The sequence below is a fragment of the Peromyscus californicus genome, unplaced genomic scaffold, assembly GCF_007827085.1.
Source record: "Peromyscus californicus insignis strain IS unplaced genomic scaffold, ASM782708v3 Scaffold_14__1_contigs__length_90479793_seg_2, whole genome shotgun sequence".
In the NCBI taxonomy this organism is placed as follows: domain Eukaryota; kingdom Metazoa; phylum Chordata; class Mammalia; order Rodentia; family Cricetidae; genus Peromyscus; species Peromyscus californicus.
The window spans coordinates 26,785,064-26,811,689 of record NW_026294436.1 but is presented as its reverse complement, the minus strand read 5'-3'; the positions used below and the strand labels follow the sequence as shown (position 1 = coordinate 26,811,689).

The window sequence follows — 26,626 nt, the reverse complement described above, 5'->3', positions numbered from 1 at the left end:
CCTACAGAAAACTGAATGTTCCAATGAGCCTCTCACTAACCTAACTTACAGTAATATGACTGAGATAGACCAAGGATTCATGAAAGTGACTCACCATGATTCAATTTCATAAGTAATTATCACACATACTATTACAGTAGCCAAACTTGACTTATTCACTTACTAATCCTCATCTGATATCTAAACCCTTAAATAAACTCAAAATTACAGTCACTTTCTAGGCAATTTAGATTATCAAATTTATATATTTGTACATATATATATCAAATTTTTATATATAATGTAACCTCTTTTTCTCTCTTTATGAATTTTTGTTTTATCTTAAGGCAAAATTTAATGAGAGAAACTTATAACAGGAGTTAGTCACCAAATTTTAGTTTCTCCTTTGAATATCATTGTAAACTTACTCGGTAGAACAGGAGTCCTGGGTGTTAATGAGATCAAAATTATGTATGAATGTCATTACACACTCAGGCCTCTTCCCTACTGTTTTTGCAAAGGTCAAAGCCTAAAAGGAAGGCAATGACTTAGCGGAAATACGTTAGGCAAAGTAATAAGATCGTGAATGTAAAAAACTAAAATACATCAATAAATTAATATCACTTAACTAAATAAATATTCATAGGTTGAAACCATTTTGAAAGATTCTTGAGTATTTCTGTTGAAGAGTAACAAGTGCATTGAAACATAAAGTATGTAGAAAGCTGGCATACTGCCGAGAGTTTGTGATTCAGTAACAGAAAGACCTTCAAGTCTTCAGCGACATGAGCCCATTTTAAGATAATACTCAAAGCATTTTGACTGGCACCAGCACAATCATGGAACGGAATTCAGATTATTTTTAAACAGTAATGTATCCAAAAATCTTGGAAGATATGAGTTACCTAAAGATCAGATCAGTTCATACAAATGCCTCACCTCCTTTAAAAAGTGAATAATATTCTGCAAATTGCAACAATTCAAAACAATTAAAACACTGTGGGGATCACACAAACAAACCTTACCATTCATTTCCCTGTGAAGGTTTTTCAAGCAGCACTCGGATAATGTATAATAAGCAGCTTAACAATTTGAGGGAAAAGTTGAACAAGCGGATTCTTAGACCTTTAAGCAAACAACAAAATTCGGTTTTCATTTGAACTCAGCACATAAAAGAGATCAAAAAAATTGTCAAAAGTATAAACTTTCAGTACAACAGTTAGAAAGTATTTACAAAGCATACACAGTAATTGCCTAAACTTACTGAATTTCTTGGTAGATGAATTTTAATTATCCAACTACTAAAATAAAATGTGAGTGTCATAGAATCAATGAACCACAAATGACCAAGGGCATTCTACAGATGGGAAACTCAGGTTTTAAAAGTCAAAAGCCATAAAATTAACATTTAGTCAAGGTTGGTTCAGGCCTCTGTGTACAGCTTCAAGCATTTTAATCGCTGCTTGGAAACCAACTTTAACTAGCTCAAAAATCAAGCTGCTCCCCCCATACACTATAATAAATCCTATGGCTCTGTAGCACCTTGTTGATTTGATTACAGAGAAAACATGTTTATATAATTATGTGTGATACTTTTGCTATTATGTTTATATTATGACATATATCACCTCTACAATTACAGGTTATATAGTAATTATGCCATCATTTATGAAGAGAAGCCATAATAACTTGTACTGATAAATACACATATAGACAAACATTTTTTCTCATACTGAATTGGCAAATTGAACTTTTTAAAAACTAGGATTAATGTCAATGGAATCTTAAATTTTGTGAAAATTAAGAGCATCATGAATATGCCAGACAAACTTCTTAGGTCACAGTTGGAAGCACCACGATACTGGGTGAAGAAGGTTAAGTAAACATGCTCAGAATTAACAGACACACTGCCATTCTTGTACTTGTCAGTGGTAGTTGCCTTATGTATCTTCCATAAAATTGTGAGAAAGGCTTTCCAATAATTATTAATTTATGAAATCTAAAATCGAATGTTACCTTTTCTAGTCTATTTTTGTAGAATGTATTATAACATTCCTTAAGAGTAAATTTTTTAATTGTGCAATCATTTCTAGATTTTCTTATAAAGTGCTTAGGAGTTTTGTGGGTTACATTCTCTGGTTTCAGCCCTGTTGTTGCAACAAAACATTCTGAACAAAAAAACTACAGGATTGAAAAGGGCTCATTTCTTCTTAAAGCTTACAGATTCATAGAACGGATATCTTCTTTAGTCAGGTGAGTATTCAAACAATGACTGGACTAATCCTGATTCACGGTGTTGAGGAAGGCTTCATTCAAGTGATTTAGTCACTTTAGGTAATGTCTACTGATAGGGCTTCCTCAGAAATGCTAAAAACAAAGTTAGGAAGGCATTAACAAATTCCTAACTTTAACCCTGAAGCGACTCTGCCATTGAGAGTATCTCACTAGTATGAGTTAACGTTCCTATAGGCAGAATATGGATATGTTCCTATATCCCATATTTTCCAAACCCTTGAGTGTAACTGGGGTTACTTGCCTGAGTATGGGCCATGGGTATTTACAGGCTCATGAGCATTATCCAGTGGCTACACCACTGAACAAAAGGACTTCTCTATCCCCAGCAACCATTGCCTGCCATATCAGGCAGCCATAAGACCTATGAGCCCTTCCCCCACACATAATGCAATCTATAAGGTTCCATAACCTTGACTTTCTGATCCTTCTGCCTCATCATCCGGAGTGCTGAGATTAAAGGTGTGCTCTACTTAAACTATATTTGTCAGTGTTTTTCAGAACTCAAGTGGGCACATAGGGCTCTCCCTATTCATGTGGGATTTAGGGACTTGCAATATTCAAGAGACTTTTAAACTACTGGATGTAGCATCTTCTGCTTTGTTTTTGTTTTTTTTATGGTTACTTCCAACTAAATATTCTACCAATTTATTCTGTTATACAGACAATGATTTTGTGAAACATTATACAGCTGGAATTTTGAGGTAGATTTCTATTTAAAGAGCCAAAGAGAATGATGGAAATAACTTACTTGATCTCTGGTTTTTTATGAAAAACAATTTTAATCTCTCCTTAAATGTGTTTTCATTCATGTAGAATTCAACTTGGACCCTGAAAGAGAAAGTAAAAACAAATTTATTTAAGTTCATTGCATCTTTATTTTATGGAAATGAATAGAAACAGACTTTGGAGTTCTCCAGATACATAAAATAAAACTATTTGAATTAATGCATCATATATTTGGAGTGAATTATATCCATAGAAGTGAGAACTGAGTAAAATATAGTAATGCTATTTCAGAAAAAGAGGTCCTTGCTTCCTAATTTTAAAGACAGCTGAAATAGAATGCACAGTTAATTATCTAAATTAGTGAGCTAACAATTCACATAGATGATTCCAAAAAAACATTTATTTTTAAAACTTCAATGTACATTTAAAATGGCCCTTCTCCCAACAGAGTCATTTTCCCTAATATTTTACTACTATAAGAATAAAGATTGCAGGAGCTGGAGAGATCAGGGACACCACAGGAAAACCCACAGAAAGAGCTAACCTGGGCTCATAGGAGCTCACAGAGACTGAGTCAACAACCAGGGATCCTGCATGGGACTGACCTAGGCCTTCTACATATATGTGACAGTTGTGTAGCTGGCTGGCTCTTGTATCATTCACAGAACACCCCTCTCTTCCTCATGTATCATTCACAGAACACCCCTCTCTACTTCATGTATCATTCACAAAATACCCCCTCTCTACCTCACGTATTCCATTCACAGAACACCCCCTTTCTACCTCATGTATCACCATCCACAGAACACCCCTCTCTACCTCACATATCATCATTCATAGAATTTCTATCTCATGTATCACCATTCACAGAACACCCCTTTCTACCTCATGTATCACCATTCACAGAACACCCTTCTCTACCTCATGTATCATTTCTACCTCATGTATCATTCACAAAATACCCCCCCTCTACCTCATGTATTACTACTACAGAACACCCCATTTCTACCTCATGTATCACCATCCACAGAACACCCCTCTCTACCTCACATATCATCATTCACAGAATTTCTATCCCATGTATCATTCACAGAACACCCCTCTCTACCTCATGTATCATTCACAGAACACCCCTCTCTACCTCATGTATCATTCACAGAACACCCCCTTTCTACCTCATGTATCATTCACAGAACACCCCCTTTCTACCTCATGTATCATTCACAGAACACCCCCTTTCTACCTCATGTATCACTCACATAACACCCCTTCCTACCTCATTTATCACCAGTCACAGAACACCCCTTTTCTAATTTATGTTTTGGCATTCTCACTAATATCCCTAATGTTATAGGATGTAATTGATATTTTTTAATAGTAGAAAAGAAATTCTGTCCAGTGCAGAGTGATTTGTTAACAGTCAAAAGCTGTATCAGTTTCACACACATTCATTTGGGGTTTTTATTCCAAAAGCAGTTAAGACAGAATTTCAGTGCTTACACAATCAAAATTTTCTCTAGATTTTCCTAACATCACAAAATTGTGAATATGTAATCTGCATGTCCTTAATATATTCAGCAGCTGATTTTGTTGATTTTTTTTAAAGAAGACATATGTGAAAAACAGCAGAGAGAAGAAAAGATGTGACACAGGATACTCTGTGTGAAAAGAATACTACACCGCTGTACAATTCCACAATCTCTCCATGCTATATATTTAGGAAGATCCATAGTAGTTGGGAAGAGAAAATCAAAACTCTTTGCTGTACAAAAGATTTTTGTTCATGGTAAACCAAATTTTATGCAATTAAAAGTTTTATATCCTCTAATATTTGATCTCCTATCTTGAAATATTTCTATCAACACTTTTTAAATATTTCTCATTATCTCTTTCTTCATATTATACATAAAATAATGTGTAGGGCCAAAAACCAGTTTATAGTTACTTGATTATTTTTCCAAAATAAATCATAAATATTCCAGTGTCTTTGGCAGCTCATGGTGTCTATAGGCGATGTGCATGCTCACTCCCCTACAGAATCACACTTTCACAAAAGCCCGTGTAACACAAGCAGGCACAAAGTACTGTTTGTTTCTTCAAAATCCTTTATTGGCTCTGTTTGCCTTGTTTATCAAATGAAAAGTCTGTTCAATTGAAATGAAGGAACTGTAACACTGATACCAAGCTTAAATTGTTAAAATTTGTTATGGATACAAAACAAAATTTGAGAGGACACATGGCTATTATGCAAGTAATTTAGGAAAGGCCATTCTGATTTGCTTCCTAGAATTATCAAATTTATAAGAAGGTCCATCCATTCTTCAGATAGTAACTGAAGCCCATTATGAGCATGGACTGAGGAGCATTTTTTTTAATAAAATGAAATCGTGTAAACAAAATAATCAAGAGTATGGAATGAATGTCATCTGAGAAAAGTATGAGGAACACAGAGGTTTAATAAGTGTGGAGAGTTAAGAGTTTCAGAACGACTGTCCCTAAATAATGAAGCAGTCACCATCATTTAAATAAGACATCTCCTTACCAGACAGAGAACTGAACAGAGTTAATACTGGAGAACAGGAGAATTATGAATCAGAATTACTAAATCTGAAATGGCTATCATTGTGAAATTGAGAGTTTCCTAACATATTTAAATGTGCCAAAGATGAAATGACAGCTTGCCAGCCTATCAAGAGTCCTTTCCTGAGAGTACATACAGTTTTGCATGTTAGTGAGTCTTTCATTACCTGACTTCCTAATTTCTATCCAATCATGAATTTACATGAAACAAAACTGTTAATTAATCTGTTGATCTTACTGAGCCAATATTATACTGTGAAACACCGCCAATATTGAAGCATACAATTATATGAATAGCTTTTAAGGTTAATGACAATGAAAAAATGAAAGTAATGTTTTGGATTTGTTGTCTTACATACAGGGGAAAAAATATAATATTTGGAGGGCAAAGCAAGAGATTTATTCTCTCTTCCTATATAAGATGGGTGAGACTTATGAGAGAGAAGGAGAAGAGGCAAAGAAGAGAGAGGAAGAAAAGTAAGAGGAGGAGGAGGAAGAAGAAGGAACAAAATGAAAAAAGAAAAAATACACATAATACATAATAAAGCTTTCTTTGATTAACCACATGAAAGCTCCTTCTCTCCCTTCCTCTCTCCCTTTCTCCCTCCATTTCTCTGCTTTTATGTGTGCCTATCTCTCTTCTGATCTTCCCCCTAATTTATTTATCTGAATTTAATTTCCCTAGAAAAATGATGTTTTAAATAATGGACAAACCAGGACACATCATTTCTCAAAAATGTGGTTTTTTTTGTTACAAGCCCATATCAAAGTTAAAGTTTAGACTCATTTTTCCACATTTATCCTAACATATGACAATGGAAACACTTCACAAAAATAATTTTAATTGTTATCCTTATTAGGTGGCATCTTCAACTGGAACATTGTCTCATAAAATAATTACATTTTATGTTAGCTGATAATACGTATTGCCTTATTTGAATACATGGATTTATAGTAAAGAGCAATTTATAGTGTTGAGCACCCACATATATCCCTTTATGTTTATTATTTGGGTTTTTACCAAAACAATCCTTTCATAGTGAAATATTCTCCACATTTTCGATTTCCACTGTGTAGTTTCAGAGCTTTAAGCTTGATAATTACTTTTGTGTAAACATAAGTCAAATAATTTTGACATGCTTTTCTTATAAGAGTCAGCCCCCACTGCCTTTGCAGTAATTCTACTGTTTACCTTCGAGGGCTTGCAATCAACACTCATATTCAGTTAAGTTACATCAGAGATGTACAGATATTGACTACCATTATACCTACCCCTAATCAGACAAATTCATGGTACATTGATCCTTTCTTTTGGATGGTTGATGGGTGGATTATTTTATTCTTTAATATTCTAATAATGTCTCTAATGCAATCCTCTTGATTATCTTGAGAAAATTGGGTTTTACTGCTGTGTGTACTGAAGTGATATTTTGGAGAGTTTTTCTATATGTATTACCATTTTCAATGTATTACCCTCTTTTAAAAAATGTAGAATATTCAAATGAAAATCCTTCTATGGTTTCTATACTCCAAAAATTTGGAATTACTGTAGAGATGGAGGAACAGGGGGACTGTAAATCTTCCCTAATGATAATTGCCTTAGTGCTGTTTTAATTTAGCACATGTTTTTCATTTTCCTCTCATACTATTGCTCTGGTACTTGAATTTTGTGTAAAAATCACTCTAGAGCTTGTTAAATTGTGATTTCCCTTCTTTCATCTTACAATTCTTATCTAATAACTTTAAAGAAGGCCTTATTTTAAGACATAAAAAGTAATTTTGATCCAGCATATAGATGCAGGAACACTGTGTTGCTACTTTTAACGTTGATGCCTGGAAATCTATTCAGAATATGAAATCAGGCATCCTCCTATGGATCTCATGGCATCAATATCAAAGAAGATTCTGACTCTGTGTCTATTTGGTGCTATTGCCTGACATCTTACCATTGATTCCATAACACTGGTTGTGGAGTCCATGAATAAATTCTTTATTGCCACACTCCTGGCAAACAAACACCTTGGTAAAGCTCTCTGGACCTCAGGGTTGTAATAGACTGGTTCTATAGATGCATTTTACCCCTGATGTCAACTTACTTAAGATTTTTTTTCACAAATTTTATATATGGATATCATGATGATGTATATAGTTCCCAGGGCAGCTCTCCATGCTAAGGACCTTTCACCTGGCTCATTTATGTGGTTTTTGGTTGTTGGGTCATTCTAATACTGCATTTGGTCTCTATCTGATGAGTAAGAAAGATGTGCCATCTTTCCATGTAGCAGGAATGTTCTTTCTATGCTCATGACAGAAAACACTAAATTCAGTGATGTTTATGAAAATTTTACCATTCCAAATGGACTTCATTACTCTACATTTACCTCTATTCTTTCAACATACATTCTTCTGAATTAAATTGTGTTCCACCAAACAAAAATACATTGATGCCCTTTCCCCCAGTACTTTAAAGGTGAGCTTATTTGGGAATAGAATTGCTGAAGATGTAGTTGGTTAAATTAAGATGAAACTATGCTGAACTAGAAAGGACTTGCAATCCAACATGTCTGCTGTCTTTTTAAGAAGAGGTAAATGTAAACCCAGCAAAGGACAGTGGGAGAAGATGCTCAGACAAAGGCTGAGGGAGGGATTGGAGTTCCACGCCCCCAGTTGATCTGTATCCAAAAACCCGTGTCTAAAACCATTGTACACATAGTGCACTGTAGAGTGCTGTTGAGTATTTATCATGTTTATTTCAGGGGTGGCTAAGGTTGCTTTTACCAGGCTGAATCACAAGAAAGTATCTTAGCACCAACTGCTATCAAAGAAAAAGAAGAAAATTGAAAATTCAATGTACAGTTTCTACTAAATGTTTACTGCTTTTTGCATTGTTCAAAAAGCAGATAAATCATCTAGTCAAATCTCTATATGGTGGGTTCCATCTTCCACATGTGCAACCTTGTAAGATGTGGTGTAAAATAAAGAAGAATCTGGATCACTGGTCAGGCAGCAAATGGTTTCCAATGTCAACACGGCTGATGAACACACAACCCCACCGACTCCTCCATCAGTGCTTGGTAGGCAACACTCACAGAACTTAGATTGCTCGCAGTGCTTACAGGTACCTACACCTGTGGTCACCACAGTAAACACGTCACAGCTCAATCAAACAAGACTTCCTTTTGTAACATCACATGCGGTGTTCACTTGTGGGGCCTGCTCTCTAGATTTCTCCACTTCAATCAAAATCATTAAATTTTAACAACTCCCATTTGACTTTATCTAACATGGGAAACAAAAGATGGAGAATTCAACAATAGGTACTAAGATATATTTTGTAAATTTGAAATCACAAAGAAATTCTGCTTCCTGGTGCCTAGTGATCAAAAGGATGAGAAGATAAAAAGGTGGAAGGTCACATAGTTTCTAACGTTGCAATACAGATTTCCCTGGGCTACCAATAATCAATTTGATCTTGTCACAGTATGGCATTGTGCTATACTTTCAAGATGCTGAGCAGCTATGGCAAGGCATAGGTCTCATACAGGTAGGTGACAGGGGTGGGAACGAAACATACTCTTCAATGAACTGTGTTGGTAGCTAATTTTCAGTGAATACCATAAATTGCATGAGATATTCAATGTTTTATAATAAAAATATTTGTGTTATATGATTGGCCAATTTTGGCTAATACCCATTACGCTAAAATGCAATGTATATACTATAGGGGTCAAAGAGGGGAAAGGACAAGACAAAAAAAAAAGAAAAAGAAAAAGAAAGAAAGAAATGTCGGGTGGTGGTGACGCATGGCTTTAATCCCAGCACTCAGGAGGCAGAGTCAGGTTTATCTCTGTGAGTTTGAGGCCAGCCTGGTCTACAGAGTGAGATCCAGGACAGGCACCAAAACTTCACAGAGAAGCCCTGTCTCGAAAAACCAAACCAAACCAAAACAAAACAAAAACAAAAACAAAAAATTACAACAACAACAACAAAAAAAAAAAAAACAGGAAATGTGTTTAACATAAGCTACACAGTAAAATGTGACAGGGTGCTGTTAGAATCCCAGAGATGTGGACAAGTCCCTCAAAGAAATTGTTAAGATTAAAAACCAATACATCCTTCATTTCAAACAAATGAAAAGCACAATTCCTAGGAATTTGAGGATATTTTAAAAAATATCGGGAGGGTAACCAGGGGAAACCAAGATCTTCATCTCTATCAAGTTAAAGATGAAGCACACCCAGCACTCAGCTAGGCTACCGCGCTAACTGCTATTAGCAGACCTCAAAGACACCAAACGGCTTCACAGAGCAACTCCTTAAATGACGTGAAGGCCAAAGACAAGACCTACGGGGATTTCGGACATGCTACAAGAGATATGACAACCAGTTTTGAGGTTCTGGGGTCTTCCCTTACCTTCACAGGTACATGGAACTCTCGTCATATTAGATCAAATGTTTTGAAATCAGGAAATAAAGGCTAGGGAGAAGGTGGCAGGGGTAAGAGTACATGAACAGCCTTCAGAGTGGCGTTCAAACCCCCAGCACCCAAGTAAACAGCTGTTTGTGGGCATTATCCTGAAACTACAGTGTTATGGGAGGCACAGGCAGGAGGATTACACAGGTTTGGTGGTGACCAGCCAAGATCTGTGCCCATGAGAGGCTTGTCTCAGAGTAAAGACAGAGTGATGGAATAGGGCATCTGACGTCTTCCTTAGGGGGTCACTGGACCATTTATTTGTTCCTCCTTGCAGTGAGGGAAATTTATACAGTAAAACTGTGTTGTGAGTGTTCTGTGTAACGTTCAGAGGAAAATCCAGAATTAGTGATTTTAAAATGGTTAAATAATAAAAGAAAATAAATAAAAAGTAAATGCCAATTTTCCAAACTATAGCTGGAATTTTAGGATAAAAGTCCAGGCTCCGCCGGGCGGTGGTGGCACATGCCTTTAATCCCAGCACTCGGGAGGCAGAGGCAGGCGGATCTCTGTGAGTTCGAGGCCAGCCTGGGATACCAAGTGAGTTCCAGGAAAGGCGCAAAGCTACACAGAGAAACCCTGTCTCGAAAAACAAACAAACAAAAAAAAGTCCAGGCCCCATCTGCTCTACCAGGTCTAGTTCAGCCACCTGCACCCATTATACCAATTAAAGAGATAAGTGATGATGAAAAGTAGAGAGATGTTTATTCAATGGGATTACATTGGGTGGAGGAACTTGGGAACCAAGGACCCCAAGTCACTCTTGGTCTGAAAAGAGATTTAGGTTTTGAATACAAGAAGAGTTGGAACAAGGATCATGAGGTGTGTATAATTAAGCAGTCATCATCTGGGTATGGTTCCCTTAAACCTGAGTTCAGGCCCTGCTAGACAACCCAAAGAATTTGTTATTGAAAGTTTTCAAAGACTATTTCTGCTCAGGCTGTAGCTCATCTTCATGGAGAGCTGTCCTTATGGAATAGCGATCTGTCCTCCATGGAGGCTTGGAATGCTCCTGCAATGCAAGCAACTCAAGAGTAAAGGTTTAATTCAACGACTCTTGGTCTTCAGCCAAAGTGAAGAGACCAAAAATGAAGTCAGAAGCTAAACACCCATGAAGAAAGTCTCACCAACAGGATCGCCTAAACATGAACTAAACAAAGACAACAATAACAGACATGCTAAAGCAAAGTGGGAAAGCCCATAATACCTCAACCCTACACAAAGAACTACAGGCAACTGAGGAATGCTGGGAGCAGGACTAGTCTTCTCCAGAGAAAAGCACTCCAACTGGCTATCCAATGTCAAAGCCCAGCCCTGAAAACACGCATAAGAGTAATGTTATACAGACTGAGAAGGTTGTATTTAGAGAAGGGAAGATGGAAATGATGTAATTACATTATAACCTCAAACATAAAAGAAAAAAAAAACAAACATTTGACTAAAAGAGGAGATTTAAAACATGATACAACATGAACAAGTAATAAAAGGCTACACAAGAGAACACAGTTAAAAAGAAAAGAAAAAAATAAGAAGGCAGAGATGTCAGGTGTTCATCCCGCCAAAGCTGCCTCCTCGTGGGCACAGATGAGGACTCAGTGGTTATTAACAGGAACATCTTCTAAATGTGTTTCAACGTGACAGTGGTGATATTTCTGTTCTGTGGCCCTTTAGACTTTTGTTGCTCTAAAATTCCATTTTATTGGTAAATCCATTTTCTACCTGGAACTTTCATGATGGGATTTTCTTCTACTTTAAACCGTTTCTAAAGAGAATTCTGTTTAGAAAGAGAAAAATAGCTAGTCATCAAAAATAAGAATATGTATATAATTTTAATAGATCATTAAAAATATCAACAACAAGAAATATGAAATGTCTCTTCCCAGACAAAGAACGAAATAGCTGGAAATTTTAGGAAGAAATGAAAGCAAGACTGTTATAATGAAGTAACAAAATATCTATCCATATGAGCCTAGAGTAAATAGCCATCAATACAAAACACAGCTCTCACATCCAAGAAGGCAGACAGCTTATTCAGACACAAATATGAGTGAACTATGTCCTGGGAAGACATACTCAAGTTGCCTGAATAACTTTTTCGGCTGTGGCAGCAGTTAAATGAGATGAATTAGGCACATAACTAAAGCCATACATCACCGAGTTCACCAAATCCATTGGAAAGGATGTCAGGCAGGCACTTTCTAGAAAAGCAAGGAAATTCTGCTATAGGTTTTAGATCTTACCAGACAGCATTCATAGCTTCAGGATTGTGGTATGTTAGTGATCTGTTTGTTAAACCATTCCAAAGGTTTAATCTGATACATGAAAGGATTTTAAGTCAGACAATCACAGGTGGACAATGAATGGTGAATGGGTCTTCAGGACACTAAAGGTAGTCCAAGATCATTTTGGCTCTGGGTCTGCAACCTTTCTGACTCTCCACATTTACAAAATTCTACTCAGTCACTACCTTTGTAGAATTTCAATATACATGTGGCATTTTTTTCTGGGAACTTCACTTTACACACACACACACACACACACACACACACACACACACACACACACGCACACACCCCAAACTTTAAAGATGGGAATCAAAGGAGGTTTTACTACCTGACAGTGAATAATATGTTAGTGAAATCATTTCTGCAAACCATCTGGTGTCTAGGAATACTTACTATCTAACCATTTGAATCTTAGTAAAGTGCCAGAGGGAAAGTAGTATGATGTGGGAACAAAATGTCCTAACAGGCACTAATTGATAGTAAATGAGACAAATAGACTTAAATATCCAGACACAGAAATGGAGATGTGGTAACACAGTCATACAACGGAATGTTAGAGTAGAAATTAATACTTAATGGCTGTGTGCGACAGTAGAAAAAGGTTTTTTTGTAACGTGATGCTGAAGGAAAGATGAGAGTTTAACACTGAACGTCACTTGCTCTCCAGTGTAATAAAGTGGAAAATTATTTAAAATCAAATAAGTTACTCTAGGAAACTTGTATATCTGTTATATTGTATTTTTTTAAAGCAAGAGAAGGAAAAACAGCAGAGCAATGACATCTAGGAGGAGAGTACAGGAACCCAGACTTGCATGTGTGTCATTTATAAAGAATATGTCCATTGGAGTGTCAACATGCAGCTACATGTAATTAATCTGTTTCTTAATAAATGATGAAATTAGTGAATTAAATCAATGAAACTATTCACAGAATAGTGAATAGAGTATGGCACCAACGTGAAGTTACTATAAGAACCATTCTGTGCTTTTAGACATAACAAGAATTCCTGACTACTTTATATTTATGACAAATCTCTGAGCACACAGAGAACAAAGCTGTCATGAAGGATGCCATAGCAACCAGCCACTAGAAGCTGCACCAAATGAATACCAGTGCAGAACCCAACAACAACGAGCAAATCTTCGACTAAATTATTATGGGTAACATCAGCACCATTGTGTCAACCAAGTTTGAGGAGAATATCCCAGTCATCTAATGCACCATCATAAGAGAGTATGCCTTTGTACACAGGAGCAGGCAAAGGATTCACAACAGAGCGTTAAGGCAAACAAATTCATAGTCTAGGCTCTGAACAAACTGGGATGAGGATAATTCTAGCATCCTCTTTTTCCTGTATAAGGGAATCCCCTTATTTTGCTTTCTCTGGGAGTTGTTGCCCTTCTCCCTGCCCACCTAAAGCATTGCCTTTCCTTCTAAATATCACTGTATTGGCAAGCAGCCATCCACTCTTGCCTGTTAGCTCTGAATTCTAACACTGTCGCTAACTGGAAGTTGCTAGGTCCATGGGGGTTGTTGATGCTTTGATTTCATATCTGGTTGGGGTTTTTGTTGCTGTTGCTGTTGTTTTCTGGGTTTTTGTTGTTGTTGTTTTTGTTGTACTTTGATATTTTGTTTTGTGTGATCTATGATTGTGGTACAGCATTAGCTGAAGTTTACACTGGTTTTCTTCCATTTCATCCATTTTTTTTCAAAATAAACATTTCTAATACCTGCCCCCCTTTTTTTAAATGAGGGATATGGCAGCACTCCAGAACACTTCATAAAAAGAATCTTTTACATAAGCTCAAAAATGAAATCTTCAGCACTCACAGGAATTTGGTAGTAAATCAAATACTAAGGATTCACGAATTGGACACAAACAAGATATTTTCTGATTTATGAAACACAGAGGACAAAGAGGGAAAAGTGGAGCTGGAGTAATGACTGGATGGCTAAGAGTGCGCTGCTCTTGCAGGGGATCCAGACTCCGTTCCCAGGACTGTCGGACAACTCCCAACTAACTCTGAATCCAGCTCCAGAGTTTGTCCAATGCTCCCTCATGGTCTAAAAGTGAGGATTCGGTGCTCTCATAATTTATAACTGCAAAACATAGTTAAATAGACTATGCGATTTTTTACCATACTTCAATTTTTTCAAGTATTCAATTTGGGAATTTTGCAGATACAGTTTATATACAGATGTAACAATACCCACAAATATGACAAATATGACACAGTATGTAAACAAAGTGTCTCAGGCCTTCTCAGGTGTGAACCATAATATAACTAGACATGGAAATGTGGCATACACTTCTCCTTTATTAGTGAGACAGTTCCCAGTTGTCAGGTATTCCAAGGCTCACCTCAGCTACAAAGGGCTATGCTGCCTGGTCATATTTTTTTCAGGATAACCCACAACCCCCACTCTGTTAGGATCTGCATCTAGAGAATTCAACCAGGAAGACTCACACTTACTATTCAATAGATTGTCTGTGATGTCAATGGATACTTTACTTATCAAAAGTGAGACAGAACAGAACAGGATAGGAAGGAATGGGTGGCGGGGGGTTGGGGAGGTAAGAATCAACTCAGAGAGAAATGTGTTGTAGAGGAACTATTTTCTTGGCTTAAGGCATGGCATGGCCATGAAGTAGACCTAGCAAGAAAGCAAATCATAGGCTCTGACTGAACTAAGACATATAAATAAAAGAAACCTGCTTTACCAAACATAACTTCTGCCTCTGATATGCCCTCTAAAAAGTAACAGCTAAAACAGTCAAATAAATTGAATAAACACAAAACACACAAACACACACACACACACATACACACACACTTTGAAACATACCTTTTATAAGGGAACCCTTGAAACACAGAACAGGATAGGAAGGGACAGGACAAGACAGGATGAATTCAGAGATACAAAAATGTTATAGTAGGTCTGTTTTCCCCAGCTGTGGAATGCCATGGCCATCATGATGCAGAGTTGCTGACATGACCTAAAGAATACCTGGTCAAAGTCATGGCCAGGAAGTAAGCAGAACTGCACAGCGATGGCACACTGGCCTCTTTCCATTCGTTCAAATTCCTTCTTCTTATAATACTGGATTATAGCTTCATTTTAATTTGATCACCTTTTTAAGGTATTTATCGGAATACAGTCAAATTTTGAGGTATTGGGGCTTAGGGTTTCGGCATGTGTATTGGGAAGGGAGCACAACTCTGCCCCAAGCACTTGTTAATAGGATATCTTACATGACTAATTGTTGACTCATTAGTCTCTGTTAAGGTTCCTCTGTCTCTGCTGAACCCACAGTGGTCAAGGGTCCCGTTTAACTGTACTTGTTACAGGGCAGAAGCCAAGTTGCAGCCGATCCCTGCTTGTCTTAGTAACAATAGGCACAATTGTTCACTTCTTTCTCTTCAAACCACTCTCCTTACTTGACCTTAAAGTGTTCCCATTTTTATGGCATTTTTCAAACCCTTGGGGTTGCTCTTGAATATCCTGGGTTGATCCTTTCTCTTCTATTACTAAAAATAAGTTCCCTTTTATAGTTAAACTCAGAATATATTCCCCGGATATATCCCTGGATTGCAAACATTTTTATTTCCAGACCAGTCTCTGCTCCCATTTTATGTATTCAACTGCCTACTCAGTTTTTCTACTTGGCTCTCTAGCGGACGTTTTCAAGCCAACACATCCAAACGTAACTAGATTCCTGGTTTTCATTTCTGAAGTGCCTTCTTATGTAGGCTGAAGTCAAATGCATCCTTATGCTTCAAAAAAAAAATGATCCAGGCAAACCTCCTTTCACTTGCGTACATATCAGCATGACTCTCCAAGGCTCTTTGAGTAGTAAGCATCATTTAGTAGAAGCAGCAGCAAGAAAAAGAGCAAAATCAATATTTTTGACAAGGTTCACCAAGAGCAGCAATGGAGACATAAAGATGTTTAAACTTGCCTTCAAACAAAGATTTATTTTCAGCAGGAGGCATAGAAAAGGCAAAACTTCAAGTGAAATTGGAAATATTGAACCCAGCTGAAGCTTCACCCAAGCATCAATCTACAAAACTCATGGCAATATACTAAGGGCACATCAGTGAAATGACTGTGGTGTACAGTGTCGTTTAGTTTAAGGCATGACCTTGGATTAGACATAATTGCAAAAAAATACCACATTGCATCTGGACTATGAGGGATGTCAATGACATGGAAGAAGGTACTCAAAAGAACAAAAAACTATCCATCATATTTTTTCCCATGAGGGAGGTACACTGATCTATCTCCTAGTTTTCTATGCTCAATTTCTTCCTTTCCTCAATTTCCATTGTGGAATTTAGGATATAATACACATTCAGAATTGGTTTAAGTGTCAGTAAAGTAAACCACTGTGTACTTGCTTAAAGTCCCATTAAACAGCAACTGCCCTGAAAGAAATATCCATCCAACAGTCTACATATAAGTGTATGTCCAATGCCTAGAACACAGTGTATGCTGGCAGTATAGATGGAATTAAAAGTTAAATTCTGTGGTACTTACATCTAAAACCCTGTTAGTATCCAAAGTTGACAACGATCAGCATGCAAGGCTGACAATCTGTGGACACTGCCATCTGGCATCAATGCTGAGAAAAAGAAACTCCCAAATAACCTTCTTCCAAAAAAGAGAACACATTCTTTTTTTAATTGGAGAATGCATGCTTCTGATTTGCTGTGTTATAGATAAACAAATATTCTAGCACACAGCTTTATTTTCAACTACAGAATTATTATACAAATTCCTTATAGAAATTATTCAGCACAACATTGAGAAAAGCATGTATCTCTTTTTAGCACAGCTTCCATCTACTTTTCTTCAAGTCCTTCTTGTTCCCTTGAGCTCTCAGCCATCTTTGTCACTGGAACCTTACTTAAATGGCATATTTGTGTATATTTGTTTAGTATTCCATATTCTCTTCCAGTATTATAATATATTATGAGAATATTCTTTAGGATCCACATCCTTCAAGTGGAAATACACCATGGGCTGTAGAGCAAGGAAAAATCTATGAAGAAAAATATGTTCTGATTGTGTGTGTGTGTGTGTGTGTGTGTGTGTGTGTGTGTGTGTGTGTGTGTGATTAGAAATTTGGTCATTTGTATATTGAAAGTATATACATTCTTTGAGCAAAGTAGAGACAGCTTAACTTAGATTTACAAAAATAATGAGCAAAAATAGACTGAAATAGACAGGAAGCTAGCAGATGGAATGCAACACTAATAACATCCAACTTTGAGCCTCATCAGGAGTTGATCTGAGGGCATGTTTCTTGCTGGGTCCCTCCAAATCTGCCAGTATGGTTGAATTTGGATCTAAAATTATTAGGGCAGGAACTGTCAATTTTGTTCATTTTGTTTATCTTTTCAGAACCCAACACAGGGCCAGACAAACTTATTAATAACTCTTCAAACAAGTTACTTTGCTGTATGTAGACTGAATTTTGCCATATAAAATTTACTTTAGTCATGTTTATATTCATACTCACAGTGTTGAAAACATAGTTCACAATTTACTACATCTTCTAGATATTCAATAATTTCCATCTATCTCATTTTCAGGTTGGACCTTATTTAGAATTCCCAAATAAAACATTTCCTTCAGTATTTTTAACAATCCACCGAATCAATCAATAAAAAATTCTTCTGTGTAAGAGAAGCATTATATAGAAATAATTATTTTACTGATACTTTCAGAATAATTACTATATAAATATTTACTCAACAATTAAATAAATCATACATTAAAATTATATATAAGTAATGTTATATTTAAAGATAGATTTAGTATACCTTACCTGAAAATTTTAGAATCTTTTTTATTTCAGACTCTTGATATTTTTTGTGAAATTTTCATAAATAATGAGCTATCTTGATGTTAGAATTTGATTTTAAACAAAGATCATTGGGGTTGCCTATACCACTTATACATACAGTTCAAAGGTAAATTTATATACATTTTAAATGATTTTTGAAACAAAGTATAGTCTTGATCACACCTTCAGTCTCCACTTGTGCGTATAAATGAGGACTGGGTGGAGGTAGCCACTCAGGCACGTGGACTAAGAACAAAGGGAGAAAATGTAGAGTTCTGGAGAAATGACCACGAATTATCATCAGCACGTGATAATCCCTACAATCTCAAGCACTGAAGAGACAGAAACAAGGAAGGTCACTGTAAGCCAGTATTTCAGAGGCAGTGTGAGCCAAAGAGGGGGAGAAGGAAGGAGAAGAGAAAGAGAAAGGTGTAGAAAGGAAAGAAGGTGGACAGCAACAAGGAAGGGACAACAGTGTTACCAAGGAAACTAAAGTAGAGATTCAGCAAACTGTGTTATCATGAGCATTCTATTTTGTGACTTTTCCATTCTTCTATAAGGACTGCAAGTGAGACAGTCGAAGGACCACTGCATCATTTAATGCCAGTGTTGTAAATGTTCAGGACACACAGCGCAAATCAGTTTTGTTCATACTAAAGACATACAATTCACACTGTTAGGTAAAATATTTGTTTTATTATGCCATGGGTGACTCCAGTATGAATGAATATATGTGATTGTATGTGAACATTTTAACTGAGTGTGATACATGCTCTTTTTTTTTAATATATACAGCTCACAATCAATATATGGGATTATACTGAACATTTTAACTGGATATGAAATATGCTACTATTTTATATACTGTAAACAACAATGTATTGGCCAATAACAGTATAAGATCATATTGCCTAGTTATGCATGCGGTTACATTTGTTTGTCTAAGTATACTCTCAAGATGTTTAAAAGATGACAAAATTTGCATGACAATAAACTTCTCAGAATGTAACTGTCCTTAAGCAAAGCAAGACAGTGTCTGCAAAATCCTCCTCACCATGACCTGCTGTGTGTTTCTGTTTGTTTAATCCGATATGCTCTTTTCTGATCCTTATACAGTGCCAACACAAATCATACCCTGGATCTTGCCCTTTTAATTCATGCTTAGTGTGTACACTCTCCAATCCGTACCTCTCAGCAAAAAAGTCTTAGAAACAGCAAGCTGTCTTCATTATAATAGAAAAGAATGCAACATTTTTGACAGCAGTTGACAGTGTGATTGTAAGCAGGACAAAGACAGAAGGTGATCACAGCACCATAACATTGGGCAGAAACACCTGAAATAGGTGTGAATTATTCACACATGCAGGGTGGCACTAGCTTGCAAAAGAGAGTGATGTAAACTGAACGATATTAATAATCAAATGAATTTTCTGAAAGTGAGGCCATTATCTTTACAGTCTCAAGTACTTTAAAAGCTGCTTGAATCTCTTTCACGGAGCAGAATATTAATAGGAAAGCATCATTCTGCTGGCAGTTCAGTGTGAGCTCTTTGAAAGCAGCCCATATTTCTAGTGTAGGAAAGATATATGCTTACTTGTATGAAAGCAGTAATTTAAATAGAAAATACAAAGTTGTGATTTTTTTAAAACTATAATTAGTTTGAATAGTTTAATAGGGAACAAACCTGTCAGAGCACATGAAGAAATATAATTCATGCAAAAATATTTTAAACAAAACACAGAGGTGAATTCATTTTTTACTGTGACCAGCACATTTAAAACGGATACTTATTTCTTTTGTCTTCTACATCAAATGCCATGGAAAGGTACAATTTAATAGTAATGAAACTAAAGAAATTTTCTCTATTCCTGCATTTTCAATGATTACCTCATCCAATAGTTTCCTCCCAAACACATAAAATTAAAAATATATATGAGAGTACAAATTAAGAACACATATACCCTTACATTAAAATAAAAGGAAAATCCAAAATAATTAAAATTAACAGTATGAAAAATATTTAATTATCAACTGAATCTATCATTTTCAAAATATATTCACATATTAGCCAGCCATACTATTTTAGGGACCCAGTTTAGCATATAGTTGTTAATTACATGCCTGACACATGTGAGTAGGTGTGGTTTTTCACTTAACACTGTAGAACTTCTCTGGGTTCAGATGACTCTCCTCATAACCAAGAGACAGGGCAGGCTTTGGAATTTTTACTAATTGCCTAAGATCACATTGCTAATAAAGATTGAGCCAGGGTCTAATAAGAGTACAACTTTTAAACAGAAAGCAAAGCCATCTGGAAAGTTCACATCCCATTTAGTACGTTGACTTGTGTAAACACTAGATATGAAATGTGCAGGTCTCCTCATGACAGGGTCTTTAGAGTGAGATTTTGTTATAGATGGGCAAATGAAGCTCGGACGTAGCAAGAGACATGAATGGATGCGACAAAGGGAAGGATTCATGTGTCTGAATCTGGCATCACGCCTCCTGCTTATGCCGTATATTTATTCTGTCATTCGACTGTACCCTGACTTTCCAACTTGCTTAGCTTCAACAGGACTCCAATTACCAACTTATAAAAACTTCAACAACAAAAATAAAAAAAATCTAATGATTAGTAGTGGTCCGAGAGCCATCATGCGGCTGATCAAAGTTTTCATAACGGTTTATACACAATGTCCAGGTCTATCACACATGCTTCTGGATTAAAATCAAATGCATTTAACCTTAAAAGAGAAAAGAAAGAAAGAAGAAAAAAAGGGAGGGAGGGAGGGATAAAGAAGGAAGAAAAAAAGGAAGGAATTCTGTATCATTTTTAATTTCCTAATTTTCATATTTTACCAGTGCTGGGCTCATTGTAAGTTATACAATAAAAAGAAAGCTGTTGGACTCTATATAAGTTAGCATTTTCTAGGAAGTCGTATTCAGATGTAGAATCACTCCAAAGAAACAACTAACCCATAATGTTACGATGCTTGGTTGCCCTAAGTACATACAGATTAAAAATAAGACCTTTAGATATTGATTATTTTTATTCTGACTTCCTGTGAACCAGCACTTAATTGCAAAACAAATCGTGTGTGATTTCCCTTCATCCTGTCTTTTAGAAGTGTTCAAACGAGTATCAGATAGAAACGGCAGCCCTGGAATTCTTTGCCAGTGATAGATAAGCCAACATAAGTGTTCAAATGAGTATCGGATAGAAACGGTAGCCCTGGAATCTCTTTGCCAGTGATAGATAAGCCAACATAGGTGCTGTTGACAAAGAAGCAATAAGAAATGCAATAAACCTTTACTCACTACGAACCATCACCCAAATGCTCCCTTATCATAGCTCACATAAGGGAGATGAGTTTTAGTTTTAAATGTTGGTAATGAACCACACAACTGTGAATGGAGTACAGATTTGACCTCAGTGTGGGTTTCTTTCTCTCATCACTGTTTGTCATTAATAAAAATTGGTTAGCACTTCCCCTGCTCATTACGTAGACTGATTCCCTTGATGGATGACATCAATGTATCGGAAACAGTTGCATCCGCAATACTGGCAGACCAGCCCAAAAAGCTCTGATAAAAGTGGAGGCAGATATTTTCAAAGAACCCTACACAAACCACTGAAGAGGAGAAAAAATCGGAAGATGATGCACCCAACTCTCGCACAACCTTCAGTTTTACACTTTTGTTGTTATTAAGTATTTAATTTGAGTCTGGACATTAACATAGATAATGAGACTGAACGGTATATAGAGCAAATGCTGAAAGAAACATGTTGTAAATACCTTCCATTTAAGTAATAGTGCTATAGAAAGGATACGTTGTCAGATCAGAGTAATCTGACAAAGATTTAAAATTGGAGCATGTTATGTAGTCATTTATTTATCAGTGTCTCAAAAATATGCTGCTGGAATTAGTACTAATGCTGAAGAGAGTGTTAGGAGAGAACTTATGTCTTGCTCATCATCATAATAAATAAATCAGGCAAAATGAATTCACTAAATCTGAATATCACTAAAAGCACACTCTGTCTTGGAGAAATAAACAAGAAAAGAACAAGTAATTATAGCTTTAGCCATGTCAACAAAAACATTCAAACACTGTTTTCACCATTTCAACCCTTGGTATTGACAGCTTACCCTACATTACCTTTTTCTTGACTCAGGTATGGATGACTGCAGTCGTGGGAAAGGCACAAATGTAGATCCACAAGGAACTAGCTTTGGAGACATAATCTTCTCAGGTATTGCTCTAGAGAGAGAAATTTCCAGCCACAAGCGCCTTGCATCCAGGAATATGATCAAAGAAACCAAGGCTTGAGCTCCATCATTATTCTTTTAAGGATGTTTGAAGGGTGTAAACATTTCAGGCTTAGCAGCCGAGTCTAGTTTCTTTAATGCTATCTTTGGTTCAGCATTGCTTGACAGACCATTAAGGAAATGTTGATGATGCAGGAAGGCCAGTGTGCTGGTTAACATGATTATTTTACAGAGCACTGTGTATTCATTAATAGCAAATAAATTCTCACAGTATTCTTCTTTGCTTCTTTCTCAAAATCTGTTATTTAGGTCTGTTCGGGTCTCAATACTCTTGGTGATAAAAATACAGAATATAACATTTGTTTCAGAAAATGTGACCTGTGATTTTTCTCTTTGGTAAGCAAAATCAGAGGTTCATTTTAAGAAAGTCTGATACTACTGAGCTGTCTGTTAACCACAAGCTTCACAATTCCGGAAAAAATGTAGCATTTATATCTCAAATACAATCTACTGAACAGCTGAGGCTTTAAGGACTCAGTAAGTAGGAAATCTCCTGTGAAAATATCAAAATGGTACAATACTAAAGTAAGAAATGTATGCATGTTCTTATAAATACCTAAATAAATTATATAAAAATAATAAGAAAATGCATACAATGCAGAATGCGATGAATACAAGCCACATAAAGTGAGAACTGAATGCTAGTAAGCTATTTAAAATTTATATCAAAACATTGATGCAAAGCTTCATAGAAATTTTTTGAAGTTTTGTTTTGACAGAAAATGGAAAAAATGTAATTTTTCAGTAATATAATTCTAGTTACATTTTTTTGGTAGATCAACAGTGTGTTAAAGTATTGCAATCACAAATAACATTGGAAATATCTTATGAAATGAAAAACTAATAAACAAAAAATAGGTTATCAAATACTGTTATAGTGTAGATCTGTTTTGGTAAGTCACAAACTCATATGCAGAAAAATTTATCTTGTTAGAATTTGGAAAGTTAAAGTGCACTATTTATTTTAAAATTTACTGTTACTGTTTTAACTGGTCTATTCCTCCTGTACCACAATGTCAATATAATGTTAATGCAATTAAAATAAAACATAAAAAAGACATGCTGTGGTTAATATCGACTGTCAACTTGAGAGCATCAAAAAATAACTGAGTAGACAACCTCCAAGAAGGAGAAATGATCTAGATAAGGTTAGCCTCTGAGCATGTTTATGAGGGATTATCTAGATTAGGTTAATTGTTGAGAAAAGATCCAGCATAAATGTGAGCAGGACCATTCTGTGGGCTAGGTCCTAAATTGAGAAACAAGAGACGGGGAATTTCTTTCTGTTTCCTGACTGCTGATGCAATAAGGAGTTACCACAATCTCCTACCAGGACTGACTACCATCTCTGCCAACATGGACTGAACTCTCAACCTGTGAGCACACAAACATTTTTCCTCCTTGATTTCCTATTATCAGGTATTTTGTTGAAGCAAGAAAAGTAGCTGAGACAGACAATACACATTTCTGCCTAGTATTTGACTTAGTAACGTCAACGTCACAAAGCTTAAAGATAAATCTGTGTCTCAAAATGTCTATCACCTCAAAGTCATTCTCTGAATACAAATATCTGTTTCACAAAACATCTGTTCTTGATGTTTCATTGCTGAGAGAAGAGACCATACCATCTAATAGTCTCATGAATTTTGTTCAGCTGAGTCTCCTTGGTAGTTATTAATTCTATTAACAAATGTAACACAGAAGCTTTGCCATCTAATGCTATCTGGGGGACATACTCAACTGAGATGGAACGATGTTTTTCTCCCAATCCCATCAGAGAAAAGAGAAAAAAGTTCTTATAGTAAAAAGCCCTTCACAAGCCTACAAAAGGATGAGATACCCTCTGAGAATGATAAGGAATAGAAAAATGGAGGAACAGATAGGGATCAAGCTTCATAACCACGAGGACTAATATTCCATTTGGGGTAGAAAATGGTATAACAGTGGAGTTCCAAATACACCAATGTATTCACAGATTCTCTAAGTAAAATGGAGTAGTGATTCTTATATTCTTTTTTTTTTTTTTTTTTTTTTTTTTTTTTTGGTTTTTCGAGACAGGGTTTCTCTGTGTAGCTTTGCGCCTTTCCTGGAACTCACTTGGTAGTCCAGGCTGGCCTCGAACTCACAGAGATCCGCCTGGCTCTGCCTCCCGAGTGCTGGGATTAAAGGCGTGCGCCACCACGGCCCGCCGATTCTTATATTCTAATACTGATATGAACATATGGGGCAGGCATATAAGAGCTTCTCAGTTTATGGGGTTTTCCCATATCTTCATCACTCTGACAGTCTTACAAACAATATTATTCCACACATTGATAAAATTTCACCTCCAAACAAATGAGCTTTCAGTAAGGACACACAATGGTATCCATGAGCTGACAACTTATAGTAAGTTTATTAAAAGGCTTAAAAGTAAAAGAACTCTAGAGCACAGTGCCTATATCTTAGGCCAGTTGTCACTGGGTCCCTATGAGATAATGACAGAATCCAGTATTACAGCAATGTAATGTAAGAGCACTAAGACATATGCTGGTAGAAGTGAAGAAGAGACTATGGAAATATTATTTCCCAGAACGTAGAAGTCTAAGTGGGCTCATCCATAAAAGTCATTGCTTTGATTATGTGTACCTACCAAGACACTAGATTGTGTGTTTTAGTAGCCTTTGATCAACACTATAGTAAGGTATTACTATTACTGAGTAAAGTCTTCATAAGACCTTTTCCTCTTAAAATAAGATGCCTTGTCAAGGGTTGATGTTTATTTATTGCACTGGGATTACAAAAAAGAGCAACAAAAATATTCTTACCTAAGACTTAAAGGCCATTAAAAAAAATCAGAGTTTGTACAGACTAAATGTTATCAGGACTGTCTCATTCTGACTCTGACTAGTATATAAACATCAGCAGTGGCCTAGCAAGGAAGAGAGAAAGGAGACCATGTCTATGTCATTTATTTGGACATGAATTGAGTTTCCAGAACTAACACCAGGAAAACTGTAGTTGTTTTTTTTTTTACTCTTTGGGGTCCTGCCACCCAGCTCCCAAATAAATATACAGAGATTTAGTCTTACTTACTAATGCCAGGCCTTAGCTTGATTATTTTTAGCCAGTTTTTCTTAACTTAAATTATCCCATCTACCTTTCGTCTCTGGGCCTTTACCTTTCACTATTTTATATACCTTTCTTTCCTTCTAATTCCATGGCTGGTTGTGTGGCTGGCCCCTTGCGCCCTCCTCTCCTTCTCCTTTTCTGATTCCTCCTCTTCTTCTCCAGAGACTGGCTTTCTCCTTCTATTTACTCTTTCTGCCTGATAGCTCTGGCTATTCTTTCTCCTGCCTAGCTATTGGCTATTCAGCTCTTTATTAGACCAATCAGGTGGTTTAGACAGGCAAAGTAACACAGCTTCCCAGAGTTAAACAAATGTTAACATAAAAGAATGCAACATATCTTTGCATCATTAAACAAATATTCCACAGCATAAATGAATGTAACACATCTTAAACTAATATTCCACAACAGAAAACCATTCAACAGCCAAGTTCATGTTTTAGTCTTAAAGGACTAGAATTTTTAAACATTTCCAAGCTCCAGGTTATAATACAAATCTTATTAACCAGAAAAGAAGACAAACCATTAAGATAAATTGTATACCTATAGAAACCATGAGATTATGTTATTTTTATATTTGTCCTTGAATTTTTATAGTTCATAGCAAAATTTTATATGTAATATATTTATTAATTTACATAAAAAGAAAGATAGTAGCTGCTGAGAAGGGGAAAATCAGTTTGATCTGCGATTGAAAAAAGATAAATTGTAGCAGTACATTCCAGTAACTCATCAAGAACACTCATGAAACTTTTAAGTAAGTTTAATGTTCTCTGTTGCATAGATGTTATTTCTTTCTACTCTCTTTATTAAATTTGCCATCTATAAAGGGACATTTGAATTATAACGTCCTATTCTGTTCTATTCTATGATAATTGAGTTGATCCCTTATAATCCAAAGGCAAAACCATAAATCTTTTATATGACCTGCCATGAACCCAAGGAGTTCAGATCATGTTTTATCTGTATAATTTTAAAAAGACTGCTTCCTCCTGCAT

The 26,626-nt window shown here is 36.1% G+C and overlaps 1 protein-coding gene across 2 annotated transcripts in view; it reads right to left on the bottom strand.

Moving 5' to 3' along the window:
* Kcnt2 (potassium sodium-activated channel subfamily T member 2) overlaps positions 1 to 26,626 on the bottom strand; it is a 353,431-nt gene that overhangs the window by 238,447 nt on the left and 88,358 nt on the right. For both annotated transcript variants that reach the window (XM_052737110.1, XM_052737109.1), the window contains exons 2-3: positions 3,023 to 3,102; positions 1,005 to 1,104 (exon numbers count right to left, since the gene is read on the bottom strand). In XM_052737110.1, the coding sequence (XP_052593070.1) occupies positions 1,005 to 1,104; positions 3,023 to 3,102 (180 nt within the window). The remainder of the gene's footprint in view (positions 1 to 1,004; positions 1,105 to 3,022; positions 3,103 to 26,626) is intronic.